A 13,793-nucleotide genomic window follows, 5' to 3' on the forward strand; every position below is an offset into this window, starting at 1 on the left:
TATGCTATAAATCCAATTCAAATGACGAGTTCAGTTTTCGTTTTATTGAAACTGTTGATTTAGCTTATAGTCATTTTGGAGGCTGTAACTGAGTTATCGTGTAGCCTAATTGGGGAGGACAGATATTATTAAACACCCCTTATAGGTTCTAGCACTTCTCAGTAGCTAGGCCTAACGTTAAAAACTGGTTTTATACAACTTAAATTTTGTTTCAGAGTGAAACTGCAGATTACTGAGCCGGCAATAGTTACATTGGTGCTTTGATTAGTCATATAGCTAAATCATCAGACCCAATGTAATCTTGTTAAACGAAATAGCTAGCGCTAGCTTAAAACAAGTATGCCGTAACGTCAAAGTGTCATATTATGTTCCTTCGAATGGTTGGTCGCCAGGTTACGTTGTAGGCACGTTGTTTTGTTGGGTACCGTTAACGCCCACTTTAGGTATTGCTCATTTTGCGGAAAGGCAGTCCCATTCATAGGGCTGGTAGGCAGGCAGGCAAAGCGCAGGAGCGGTCACACATCCTCACCGACGTTGTGTGTGAGACAAATGATGGTCCCTCACTGAAAATTCCAGGCCAGGCTAAACTGCGCTATCATCAGCCATTTCGGCATCGGACATAACCGCAACTAAAACCTAAACCTCCTCTCAGGAATGGAATTTGAATGTCTTGATTAGGTCCTCTCCTGCGCTGACTGCCTGCCGCGGATATAGACTGACTTCCTCGTCGCCTGGCTCCTCATCGCTGCCACAGACAAGCCACTCTACTCGGTTCATTTAATCCACACTGTCTGCCGAACACTGTCTTTGGCATCTGGACACATCAGAGCTGGTCTATCGTTGTTGAATTTAACGTGCCTGTGTGTGCTTGTGCTGCCTTTATAATGCCGACACATATGCGTTTCCGGAGAAGGTCATTCCTTGGGCTTGTATTCCTTTTTTCACTGTCCACCTCCGCATTGTATTTCATCTACTCCGCCCCCGGAATCGGTAAGTGAATTGTGTGTTTGTATTTGAAATACTAAGAAGTTATAATAAGGTGATTTTGTTTGCATGGGCTGTTAGGTCATGTGTGACCGCTCGGCTTGGGAGTGTGGAAAAGCGAAATGGCCATGCTCCTCTGCTGAGCCTTGATCTCTCCCAATCGATGATGAGACTCAGCTGGATGCTGGAACTCAATCCTGTAATATCCATGTACCTGACCATGATAATAATAGTGCTACTGATGAGCATCATGGCTGCTATTCATGCTGATGTTAGCAGGCCTAACAACTATGATTATTATGTTTATAGTAGGGACTGGGGCCAAAGGCAAAATATGGTATTTGGCTTTGATTTTGGGTTTATTGTTGGTATCCATAGAACAGCCAAAGTTGAATCATGTGTGCTTTGCCTTTCTCATTCTGTCTGACTCTTTTTTGGGGGGCAAAGGTCATGTTGTGAGTCATGGATTCATAGGCCTAAATTACATTTGTGAAGTCAATCTTAACATAGAGATCACTGACAAAAAAATACATTCTTACATCATTTGCTGTCTGTAAGTCACATGCAGTTGTGTAATATTGAATGTTCTGAATTTCTGCCATCATTATTATATTTTATTAATGTGTCTCGATCATCCCCGCCCTTCTCTATCACTCTTTGTCTCTTTCAGTGAATGTATATGCGGACATGTGTGTCACCTCAATCTTTCTTGAGCATCTTTTCTTGACACCTGCTAGCTGAGGCCATTGTCCACTCATCCTGTCAGCTTAGATACGTAGGGCCATTCATGCTTGCTATTTTGGTCAGTATCACCCATGTGATGTCCAAACATTTGTCACTTTATTGTAGCTTAACCAGCTCTGCTTATCTTAATACATATTGTAAAACTGGGACTTTCACCTGACTCTGTAGTTGACTCTGTGCCAACCAGATCTGTTATAATTGTTCACTGAGTGGGTGTAAAAACATTGATGAATGTGCAAATGAGCAGCAACTACATGGTTGCCTATATACTTCAGTTGTGTGGAAAAGTTCACGAGGAAATATTTCACCGATATCCTGTTGTGCTTGCTGAACAGGCATGCTTGGTTGGACTTCCTTGGAACATTGTTATCTGATCCCTATAATATAATGATAGACATAGGGCTGGGATCGTTTGCAATGCCAATACCGTGATGTCAATACCGGTTCTTAAACGATACTTCTTTCGATACCAATTTTTTTTTAAACAAAAAGAAATTACAACTAGCCCTGTCTCTGTGCGTAACGTTGAGTTTTTACTGCCTACCTCTGCGAGGTGTTACTTTAGACAGCCAATCCCGAGCATTATTAGATCTTGGTAGAAGCATGCTGCATGCTTATTAGCTCACTGACGCTGATGAGATTTACTCCTTAGGTATTGAAAATTGGGTATTGAATGACGAGGCATTTTTCGATACTCGATACTTTAGAGGCAATTTAGTCGGTGCCTAAAAAGTATTGAATTCGGTACCCAGCCCTAGATAGACCAGTGTTATAGTTTACACAAGAAAGTCAAAAAACGTTTCAATTTCCAACTGAACACATTTACAATCAATAGGTAATGGTTTTTCACTGCCAAACATGAGAGCCAGTCATTGTTGGAGTAGAGAGTGACTGTATGAGTGAAATAGTGTTTATGTCATGTGCAGCCTTTCTAAAACATCAAAGAGAGAACTGGTCCTACTTACTCATCAAAATGGGTATTGATCCATTCACGCTTTTTACCTGCTGTGGACAACTTGATCAATAATTGAATCAATTCTCATGGGGAGGACACTTTACTGACAGAAGTAGCCTGTGTAAATCTCAATAACATCTACATCTACAACATAATCTAAATGTGAAACAAATAAACAGATAGGCTACATCGTTGAGCAACCAGGGTAAAAATAATCCTTTATTTGTTCACTAGTTTTCCAGCTCAAGTATTGATGGTGTCTGGTAACTGTCTGAGAGCTGCTTTTGGCCGTAACTGTCCTCCTGGGTGTTGACTATTGTAGGGCTGTAATGGCACAGCACCAGTCCATTAATTATATATGGTAACCAGGAGCAGGGCAGCTTATGCTGCTGTTACTAGAAGCTACAGTTTAGTCTTTTACACTGAGGGTGCCTGATGGAGCTCTAGCAGCAGGCCCAAACAGATATATCATGTGGGGGTTGGAGGATGGTGCAATACTAATTTCATTTTACATAAGGTGGTATGATTTACTCACTGGTCATGATATTGATGCATGGGCATTAGCTGAGGTTTCAGATGCTGTGGTCAGAGATGCACAATTGCGCCGTAGCTTGAGACAAACAGCAGAAAATGTAGCCTGTTAACGAAAACCTTTTGAACCATAGCATTTAACTATCCTCAACAGAATACATCATCTTTAGTGTAGAATCTCCTCTCGGTATCATGGACCTATTTAACAAAGAAAATGGTTCCATGATACAGAGAGGTTTGAGAGATGCATCACACACACAAGATGCTGTATTCTGTTGTGTGTGTGTGTGTGTGTGTTTTAAAATGATTCAGAATAGGACTTATTGCCAAAGTAAGTATTCACTTACAAGGAATTTACTTTGGTGTGTTTGGTGCATTCAATAACATATTAAAAGGAATTAAACAATAAAACAAAGTACTGCAACAGACAAGATCATCAATAGAAATATAATACAAATATGTAAAAGACACTATTACAAGATGCTCTTTTTAGAATGAGAAAAGAAGGCTGGACAGTTATGCGCAGGGTTTGCAAGAATAATGATCAGAGGATTGTGCAAAGAGATCACACACCCTATTCACCTTATTGGGTACCGTGTTGGTGTGACTCCATTTGTCGGTTACTCTTAATTTGTATCTGACAAACTGCTGCCTTCCTCAGACATCCTTCACATAATCGTAGCCTGAGCTAATGTCCATGCATTAATATTACTTCCAGTAATTAACTTTAACCATCATACTGCATGTGTGAAATCTGCTATCCTATCCCTAACCCTAAAAGAGCAGGTGGAGTTGTCAGGGGGGGCTTCAGAGATGCCAGTGAATCCTTCACATTATTTTACTATATTGTAGCTACATTCTCCATAAATAATCCCAGCAAGAGTATGATCATTCTAGCTTTTCCTATTTCCATAATTATCTTTCTGCATACAATGTGAGTTTACAACAAAATCCTCCAATTTGGGGTCTCCTATAGCAATAGACTATACAGTACATCTCATCAAATGGGGAATGTCTTAAATATATCTATGTATGATGGTAGCCACACTTTGAAGGTGAACACATTTGCTGAAAGAGACCATATAGGAGGGGACACTGCAAAGAATTAGCAGAATAATTCAGAGTAAAAAGAAGAAACAGAACGATGGAAAAGGGCAAGACGAGGGGGATACGGAGAGGAACGGATGAAAGAGATGAGCCTAGCTCCTTTCCGTTTCCTTTCTGCTGGTTTGCACATCGGGGAACCCATCTAGAACACCTGAGCAGGGCTTCCTGTAATACCCAGGTGGCTTCAGTGCAGAATGCCCCAATTTCACGGCTTAGTCCATTTCTCTCTCTCTCTCCCTTCCCGACTGCCTCTGTCTCTCTCTCAGGTTTTCTATCTCCATGTACTCATATGCACTGCCTCTATGTTTCCCCCGAGCATGGATACTGACTGATGCAGGGCACAGCTGGGCCTGATTGTAGCAGTTTAATTAAAACATGAGAGAATCCCACTGGAGTGAGATCCAGGGAAGACACAGGCTCTCTGGTGTCAGGTTTTCAAGGTGCTGCTTGATGAGCAAGTATTACACTGAGAATAACTAATGATAAACTCTCTCCTGCACAGTGCAATATTGTGTGGCCCTTATTTTTATGCTTTTGAGAATATGCCTGCAATTGTTATTATAGAATGATAAGCCCAGTGTGAATTCTATCAGTAAGATAATAGGTGTGCAGGGTAAGTTATCATAAAAACAAATCTCACCAAAAATAAACCGCAGACAAATAGTATTTACTTCAATATTGAATAAAGATGGCTTTCCTAAGTAGTGCTTAAGCTACCTGAGAAACACATGTGAACCTCAGCCTTTGACTGCTTTTCAACTGCCTACAGTATGTATTTTGCTTAAAACTGTGAAATGTGCTTAACTGTGAAAACTTTAATAAACTTTAGTGTGGATCAGGAATTGGGACACATAATGTATATCTTGATGCAGTCTCTTCTGATACATTAACAACACTGGCAGCAGTATAGCAATATATGCTCTTGGGATATTGAGGCATAGGAGTATCCTTCTTTTGCTGAACACATTTTTAGCTTTCAAACCATTCTGCTTTCTTGCTGTTCAGCCTATTGACAGCTTATTACTCATGACATTTAAATCATGTCACGTGTTTTCATTTTATTGGCGGCTGTGGCTCAGGAAGGCTACTAATTGGAAGGTTGTTGGTTCAATCCCTGGCCCTGCAGTGCCATGTCGAAGTGTCCTTATGTCGAAGTGTCCTCGGGCAAGACATTCCTCCCGATGCTGCGCCATTGGTGTGCGAATGTGTGTGAATGTTTATCTGATGAGCGGGTGGCACCTTGTACAGCAGCCTCGGCCACAGTTTATGACTGTGTGTGAATGGTTCCTGTACTGTACCTGTAAGAGCTTTGAGGAGTCGTTAAGACTAGAAAGACGCTATATAAATACAGTCCATTTACATTTAGCCTGCATGTTGTATTTTTGCATTCGCAAGGGCGCAACTAGGGCTGGGACGATATGCTTTCGTCCCGATTAAATTTTTTTCACAATACATGGGTGCCAATTCAATTTGTATTGCGATTCTAGAAGTATTGCGATGAAGTATTGCGATTCAGTAGTGTTGAATATTGCAATTTTATTGTCCTTCTTTAACAAAAACAAAAGTTGAATAATACACTCCTAGACAATATATCATGAGACATTCCTAAAAACGATTTGTTTTCTAAGAAGAATGCACAATATTCAAGAATGCAGACAGTCAGTCTGACATATTTTATTTGTAAAGAAGTACATAAGATGTATTTTTGTTTTGCTGGAAACAGATATGATGTAGTTGCCGTCAGCAGTACCGCATAAACATAAAATATTTAGGTGAATCATTGGTTAAAAAACAAAGAGATTGCGATGTATTGCAGTTGACTTTCTATCTTTTCTTGCAGAATCTGCTGTACAGTGATACGTCATTATCACAGGCAAAATACTATCATGTCATGAGTTACCCTGTAATGCCTGGTCCATCAAATATAGTGTTATATAGTTTGATAATTGAATGTTTAATGCTCTCTTCCTCTTCCTACCCTGACCTAAGGGATTCATTTGTGGAGACTAGCACAAGGACCATGCTTTTGATTTACAGTAATGCTGCGTTCTGTTATTCTCAACGAACCGACTCGGACCTCGGATATGACGTCACTTCCACACTTCAAGCGTTGGAGTCAAGGTATGTTTTGTGCGTTCGAGTTGGAGAAAAACATGGACGCCACCCAGAAAGCTGTTGTTGCGGTAGCTCTTAATACATCCATGGGTAACACTTCTAGCACTTACATTACATTGTTTGATTATGACTATTACCCCACCTTATCAAAACGCAGCCATTTGAACTTTTAACATTTTCACTTTATTTCATGTTTTAGTTTATCTTCTGTTAGCAACGCTAGCCACGTTTAGCAACACCCGTTTGAAACAAGTCTTCATTCAATATTGCACTCACAACAAGACCGATTCCCATACCCACAGGCAGTGATACGGACGCAGTAAGGTATTGCAGTAATACGAGTGATTGAAATCGTCATTTAAACAACCAAAGCGGTCCAAAAACAATGAAAGCAATTCATACTTCAAGCCACACAGGGCGCAGCCATCTTGGATTCCGTATTGGAATTCTTGCTCGGTGTCCTCAAGGGTTGTCTGAGTTCCGAGCTCGGAAATCCGAGGAAAGGGGGCGTGTTGGTGCGTGTTGCTAGGCAACGTCTGTCTTTCTAGTCAGAACTCCGACTCGGATAAATAATAGAAGCCTTGTGCCCTGTTATCACTGTCATGGCAGAGATATCATAGGCCGGTTCGGTGCTATCACTCTCTCAGTCCTAATGGTACTCAGTAACCGTGCTAGAGCACTTTTAACATTTCCTTTGGTCACAACCTCCAAGCTGTGTGTTAGTTTGCACATATATGATTGTCAACACACTTCTATGTCTATTTGTTTGTGCAGCCACTTCCTGCAAAGCCGATTTCCAATGAAACGAGTGGCTGGCTGCCTTTACCCAAGGACATTTGAATCCTAATTTGGGTAAAAACTGGTGCTTGAAGTGGAGAGGTATTGAAGAAGGAAGCAGCTTGTAAAGATCAGACAGATTAAGTTTGGTGCTATGCAGTTTGGTGCTTAGCATTACATAGAGTTAGAAATGGAAATATGTAGGTAGCTTTAGCCTAGATTATCATGTGTTTGTGACAGCATTGTTTAGATGCTAACCTGTTACCCTGGCGGACTTAATGTGGGTAGATCATTAACTTTTTTGAGGAGGAAGACAGCGCGTTTAACGTACTGCAAAGTGCACATAGAACTGATATTATTCATGCTAGTCTGATAAATGAATAACGTTTGATCTACCACTGGTAGGACAGAAACTCCAAATCACTACTAGCTGTACTTTAACTGTCTGCATTTATAGGCATCAGCATTTACATTAACTTGGTGCCAAGCTGCCTCAGATAGATTCCACTGTGAATAAAGAGGCATGGTACATTGTAATATATTGCAGCTTCTCTATTTAGCTTCTGTAAAGTGTTTCTGCCTTTTTTAAATCTCTAGTTGAGTAACAATGAAAACTGTATGAATTCAGCATGCAAGGAAAACATAAATAGCTGGCTACACAGCAGTTCAATCACTGAAATCCCTCCAGCTAGACCACTTAAGGTCTGGCGTTTGACATTTTCACTGCAGTTGCTATGGTTCACTGAGGGCTTGTTCCCATCCAAGACTCACACTTTTTTGTCGTCACAACAACCACAGAAACATGCCACCCTTGTTCCCCTGATGATCGGAGTGACAAAAAATCCCCAAGGATACTGTCCTTTGGGACAGGGCCATGGACTGTCTCTTTGTCTGGGACATCTGTAAACTGTAAAGGAGAACCTTCAATAAAAGCCATTACAACTAGTATAAATTTCTTTTCTTTCTTTACCACTGACGGGTCAGAACAACACGTGCCCCATTATTTATATAAACACATCAAGATTGTTATTTCTGATTGCATCTCTAGACTTTTTACACTTAAATCTACCTGCTGTGGTCGTCTGCTACATTCTTGTGTTGTAAATCTGTGTGCACAGTCCAAGGACATGTGACTCTAAATACTCCATTAACAAAGGAATTTAGTTAAACATCAATAGAGTGGGAGTTTGTTGCACCTTGTGAGTCAGTCAGAGGCATGAGCAATCCTCTTAAATCCATTCACTGACCGTGTGACACCCTGCCCACTATCCCCCATTACACACAAACACAAATACACTTACTGTACACTCCAAATATGGTTTACTAGAATATGCAGGAACACTGAGCGTCACCCTGAAAAGGACACGGATAACACATCCATTTTGATTGTGACACTGTTAAATCTAAAGGTGCTGACAAACCCAAGGAGATTGTCTGTCTGTCTGGATTTTCATTTTTTTGGCGTCAAGAGACTTTGGTGAGGGGAATCCCTCTGATTGGCTATCCGGCTTGATTGAATTAGTGCTTGAGAAGAAAAACATTAGTGAGGAAAGCAAGCAAATGACTGCCGAGAGCACACAGAAAGCTCTTACCATCTTTCATTTTCATCTTATCCGATCAATCCAATAAAAAACACTGTGTTCTAACTATTGGAATTTTTTTTTGTGCACATTATGTCCGTAAGAGGGCAAACGTACAACAGAATACATAACTACTTCTGTAGTATATTTATTTCAACATAAACATGTCTTTTAAAAGATCTACATACCTACAAATTACAAATAAACTAATGTCCCATACTGTAAATGTAGACCTCTCTCCCTCTGCACCATGGTTAGGAACTGAGCCCCCTAGCAAGCAAGCCAACTGGCCAGCATGTTAAAACATTCTTTTCCTATGATTGCAGAAGACAAGAGACTGATAAGTCCTTGCTTTTGTCTGAACACGTCTTAGCTTATAGAGGAAATCACTCCATCCAATGTTTTCAAGACAATTCAGTTTATATTTGTAGATTTTCATATATTTTTCTATAAATGTGATAGCATGGTATGTACAGATCTACAGATCTATTGTGAACAGATGGTTTAACCTGTTGCTGCTGATGTATTCCATTGTAATATTTATTTGGGTATAAACAAGCAGACATTATGTCAGTCTCCAGTCCTCAAAATTAATGGATTTAAATTATTATAGACACAGAAGGCCATTACTTACTATATTTAACAGGGAAGAAAAATGCAAAACATGTTTTACCAATACATTTCCTTTTCAAGTAAACTTGAGTTTTAGCATTACTTTATTTATTTATTCTAACATTGATTGTTGTGTGCACCTAAATTCATGTTGATATATGAAAACCTGCTTCCTCTTTATGTTTAATCTTCTGACACTATGTACCTGAAGTTTCACACAGATTTCAAATAGTTTACCTATTTTTTAGATGACTTATTGTACTCCGTTTTCAGCTTCCATCAACCGGAGTTCCTGTTAGATACTGTCACTGCAATTTGAGTCCGTCTTGCCCGACTATAGAAAGACACAGCAAACAAAGGTGATCCCTACACACATAGTCACCCCAGTCTTACGTATTTTACTGTTGTCTGTAAGATGACCTATGTCCAATAGTCAGCCATGTCTGACAGAGGGTGGAGATGCATGCAGGAGAGGTGAGGGGGGGTGGTGGTGTACCAATGTTCAGATGGAGAGTTGTGAGTAATTTCAGAGGCAGACTGAAGGTCTTGTGTTGAGGCCCTAATCAGTCATGTAACCTAATCATCCTGAGGAGAATCCCAGTCTTTGTTGAACTGGTATGGGCCTCTCATTGTTATGGAGACTGTTACCGTGGTTACATTGGTCATGTGTTATGAGGGCAGTCAAACTGTAACTTGTGATGAGCTGGTTTGCAGCCGCTAATGGTGCCAGTGAGGCATAGTCGAAACACAAATGTTGATGACGGGTGGAGTACTGCTGGTTGTAGGGATAATGGTTGTGATGACTGCACCTGTTTTTTAAAGTTTGCACACAATAAGCGTTTGATGAAAGCAAGTATGCTCTGTCTAATCTTTACTTCTGGACAGGCACTGGCAACCTGTTTTCCATACAGACTTTAGACTCATTCATGCTGACCTATTTATAATTATTTGAATAAGGATATAATATATTCCTTTTGAAGCACTTCTTAGTAGAACAGTCCACTATGTGCAATCCACCCATGTCCAACCTTAAAATGTAAGGATTCATGAATCACCTTTATGCTGACAGCCAGGTATTGTATTTACTAGTGGTATGAAATATAATACATTATCCTGCTGATCCTTGCCAAATTATTGTTGTAATTTTCTTCATGTGTTTACATTCTATGTATAAAATTGTGTCTTCACACATCATCTCCACTTGGCCAATAAATCGGTCCCATTAAAATGACAAGGAGGTTACGTAATTTGATGCACTGCTATTGTCAGTGTAAACGCAACCTAACTGACATGGATATATTGATGCTGCCTTCTAACACACACCTGCCTTATTCTCAGGTATCCAGATCAACACCTTAGGTTGGCCATGGCAGTAATTAATCAGCACAGAACCTACGTAGGAGCTTCATTACAAGGCTCCGCTAATAAAAACCTCAGGAGGGCAGCTAGAAGATAGTTGGTAAAGTGGGCTGATGACCATTTATTAGATCTTCAGGTGGAGTTAGTGCCACACACAATTTATCCTAGTTTTTAACACACTTTAGATTGGATATGATTGGATAAAACCGTTTTTTTTTCTTATTACTATTTTCTCCCTGGGACAGACCTTCCTCCTCCTTAGACTATATTTTACCTCTTTTGTTGTATGCACAGCAAATCTAACTTTAACACCAGGCTCGCCTGTAAAACATGCTAGTCTACGAAGTATCAGCAGAATCGGTGTCATGACCTTGATTCACGTTGGCAGAAACACATTTTGTAGTTTAAATCTGAAATTCCTCAATTTACTACCACATAGAGTTGTTTTGCATAACCCTCAGTGCATTAAAGCAACAAATCTGTTTTTGTTTTTTTTTCTCATGAAATATTACAGCTACAAAGTCTGCACAATTCCTTAATGTTTTCCAATAAATACATAGACAAATATTTATTACATGCAGTATAATAAAATGCAGTACTGGGACTATTTAGCCCATACTAACATTATAATATTTACTATGCCCTTAACTTTTCCCAAGGACAGTCACTTGACAGCATATGTTTTAGTGAAGCAGAATAAGGTTTTAATTTAGCATTGGTGTGATTAGCCAAATTACCTTGTGTCTCACAGTGATTTTAGGTGTGTATACTCAAACCACAGTGTTTAGTGGAATAGCCGAACCATTAAGCTACAGCAGACATATAGGCCCTTGCAGAGAATTAGATGAGGAAAGTTATAGGGCTTGTGTGGTTTTCCTGTGTCTTGTTCAACTGTATGTAGCTACTGTGGCAGCGTGGTATACTAGCTGCCTGCTCTGGCCCTTTTGTTCAGTCAACAGGAGTAACCTCCAGCTGCGAAGAGACCTCATCTAGGAGGGGGGTAGGAAAATAGAGTGTATAGGAGAAAATAGGCAGAGGCAGTATTGTGTGTCTGTGTCATTAGGTACTCGTGTGTTTGTGTGCATGTGTGTAGGTCTCTGTGTATGTCCTCTGTACACTGAGCCACTGCAATAACACAAGAATGTTCTGGGCAGCTGCCAAATATAAAAGCAGGCGGATATGTGCTGGCAAAAGGGAGCGTTGGAGGCACTGCAAGAATTAATTACTATTCACCGGCCCCGTGCTACCGAAACCACAACTGTCTTGTTTACTGTAAATCCCAAGATTGGGACAGTACTTGGTGTGAAAAAGTAAGTGCTTGTTACAGCGCATTAGGGATGGTTAACCATTTTCAACAAGATCATAAATACACACATGTACATTTACTTAGTAATAAACTAAGAGATTGTAAAAGGATGCAATGCGGCAGCTGGGTTAGCATATGAGTTCTTTGGAAATAGGAAGACTGAAAAGCTGTGGCGAGACAGAACGCGGAGAGGGCACATTGAGGGAAGACACTGACATCAATCTTGAGTTGATTTAATGATCTGCAGTGTAGTTGCATTTGGCAGGAGCTGAGTTAAAAGCGTTGATGAAACCTGCAGTTTCTGTCCCTCTCCACACACCGGAACAATTGCAATCAAATGGGTATGGAGAGCAGCAGTGGACAGGGAGGGGAAGCATGAGTGAGGAGAGGGTTATCACCACCTGGAGGCACACTTGCTACAGCAGCTAAGAGCCTGAAAACCACCCTACATGTCAGACAGAATCCAAAACTTGTTTAAAAGTTATTGTTCCTTATCAGCGTCCCAGACCCGTGTCTGCTTGCTCTGTAAAGTTTTAATGCTGAAGATTTAAATTTGTATTTCTAGACTTTCCACCAGCGGCTGCAGATTATGCAGAAGTAACCGCGAAAGCTATGTCCTGCCGTCATTCTTTTTTAACCTGCAGCTTTGCTTTCAAAGGAACTTGGATGGATAGGAAACTCACACAATTGGAAAACCTCTATGTCGCCAGAGGAAACGGGAAGTGAATGATACGTGCATAGTCCCACAGAACTGTTGTAGGTGTTTACAGCGTTAAAACCAGTAGTCCTTTAAATAAAATGAAGAAAATTGAATGATGGTCACATTTTTGTCTTTCTTTAAAACTTTTTTGGTAACTTTGATGCAGCAGAATCAATTAAATTAAACAATGAGCTGAAACTCGCTATAAAGCTCCATAAAGTAAAGTGGAGCTGCAGATTCAGCTAATATTTCTCTGTAGGTTCATCACCACGTGACCTCTTTTAAATTTTCACATTTTGTCATTTAATACACTGAATAACAGAACAGTTAAACAGATGCATTTATGAATAGAGGAAATACATGGTATTATTGTGTACTGTAGCAAATAACACCCTGATATCACCCAAATAACACCTCAGCCAAAAAGATGTTCAGTTTTTTCCACCTGCTTAGCTCATTTATTTAAAGTTGGTGCAAGATAAAGGCACTTTGCCTTCCTGCAACTTCTCACTCTTGTCACACTTGTCTCACTTAATCTCTCTTTCTTTCCTCAAAACTGAGAACCTATAACAGTGCTATGTCCTCTTTTCTCTATATTCTCATCTATGCGCTGATATCCTTTTCAGACCAAAGCTAGGACCTAAGATAAACTAAGTTGACACTGAAAGAAATAACCCTTGGATTTCCCCCTGCATATATTCTCTTATCCACCCACAAAATGGCACAGGCAGCAGTGGAATAGAGAAAAAGATGAGTGTTGAGTGTTTGCTCAGAAAATGAATTCTCTCTCTCAAGCTTACACACACACACACACACACACACACACACACACACACACACACACACACACACACAATCTGCCCCACACTCCATCTCTCACTTTCAGTCACTCAGATCTGTTTTCCAGTATTTGCATGCAGCAGACTGAAAACAAGGGGTGCTGGCACCACCTCTCTGCGTATGGCCGCTGTGTTTCTCTGCCATGTAGTGGCTCGGCAGACACAGTTACTCAGGGGAGGTTCA

The 13,793-nt window shown here is 40.3% G+C and overlaps 1 protein-coding gene across 2 annotated transcripts in view; it reads left to right on the forward strand.

Moving 5' to 3' along the window:
- b4galt5 (UDP-Gal:betaGlcNAc beta 1,4- galactosyltransferase, polypeptide 5) overlaps window positions 1–13,793 on the forward strand; it is a 48,102-nt gene that overhangs the window by 16,669 nt on the left and 17,640 nt on the right. Inside the window, exon 1 of one of the 2 annotated variants that reach the window (XM_078255178.1) lies at window positions 457–990. The exons of the other annotated variant lie outside the window; for it this stretch is intronic. Within the exon in view, the coding sequence (XP_078111304.1) occupies window positions 885–990 (106 nt within the window). The 5' untranslated portion in view covers window positions 457–884. Of the gene's footprint in view, window positions 1–456; window positions 991–13,793 lie in introns of those variants that run through there. 2 annotated transcript variants of the gene reach the window in all.

The sequence above is a fragment of the Sander vitreus genome, chromosome 7, assembly GCF_031162955.1.
Source record: "Sander vitreus isolate 19-12246 chromosome 7, sanVit1, whole genome shotgun sequence".
Taxonomy (NCBI): Eukaryota; Metazoa; Chordata; class Actinopteri; order Perciformes; family Percidae; genus Sander; species Sander vitreus.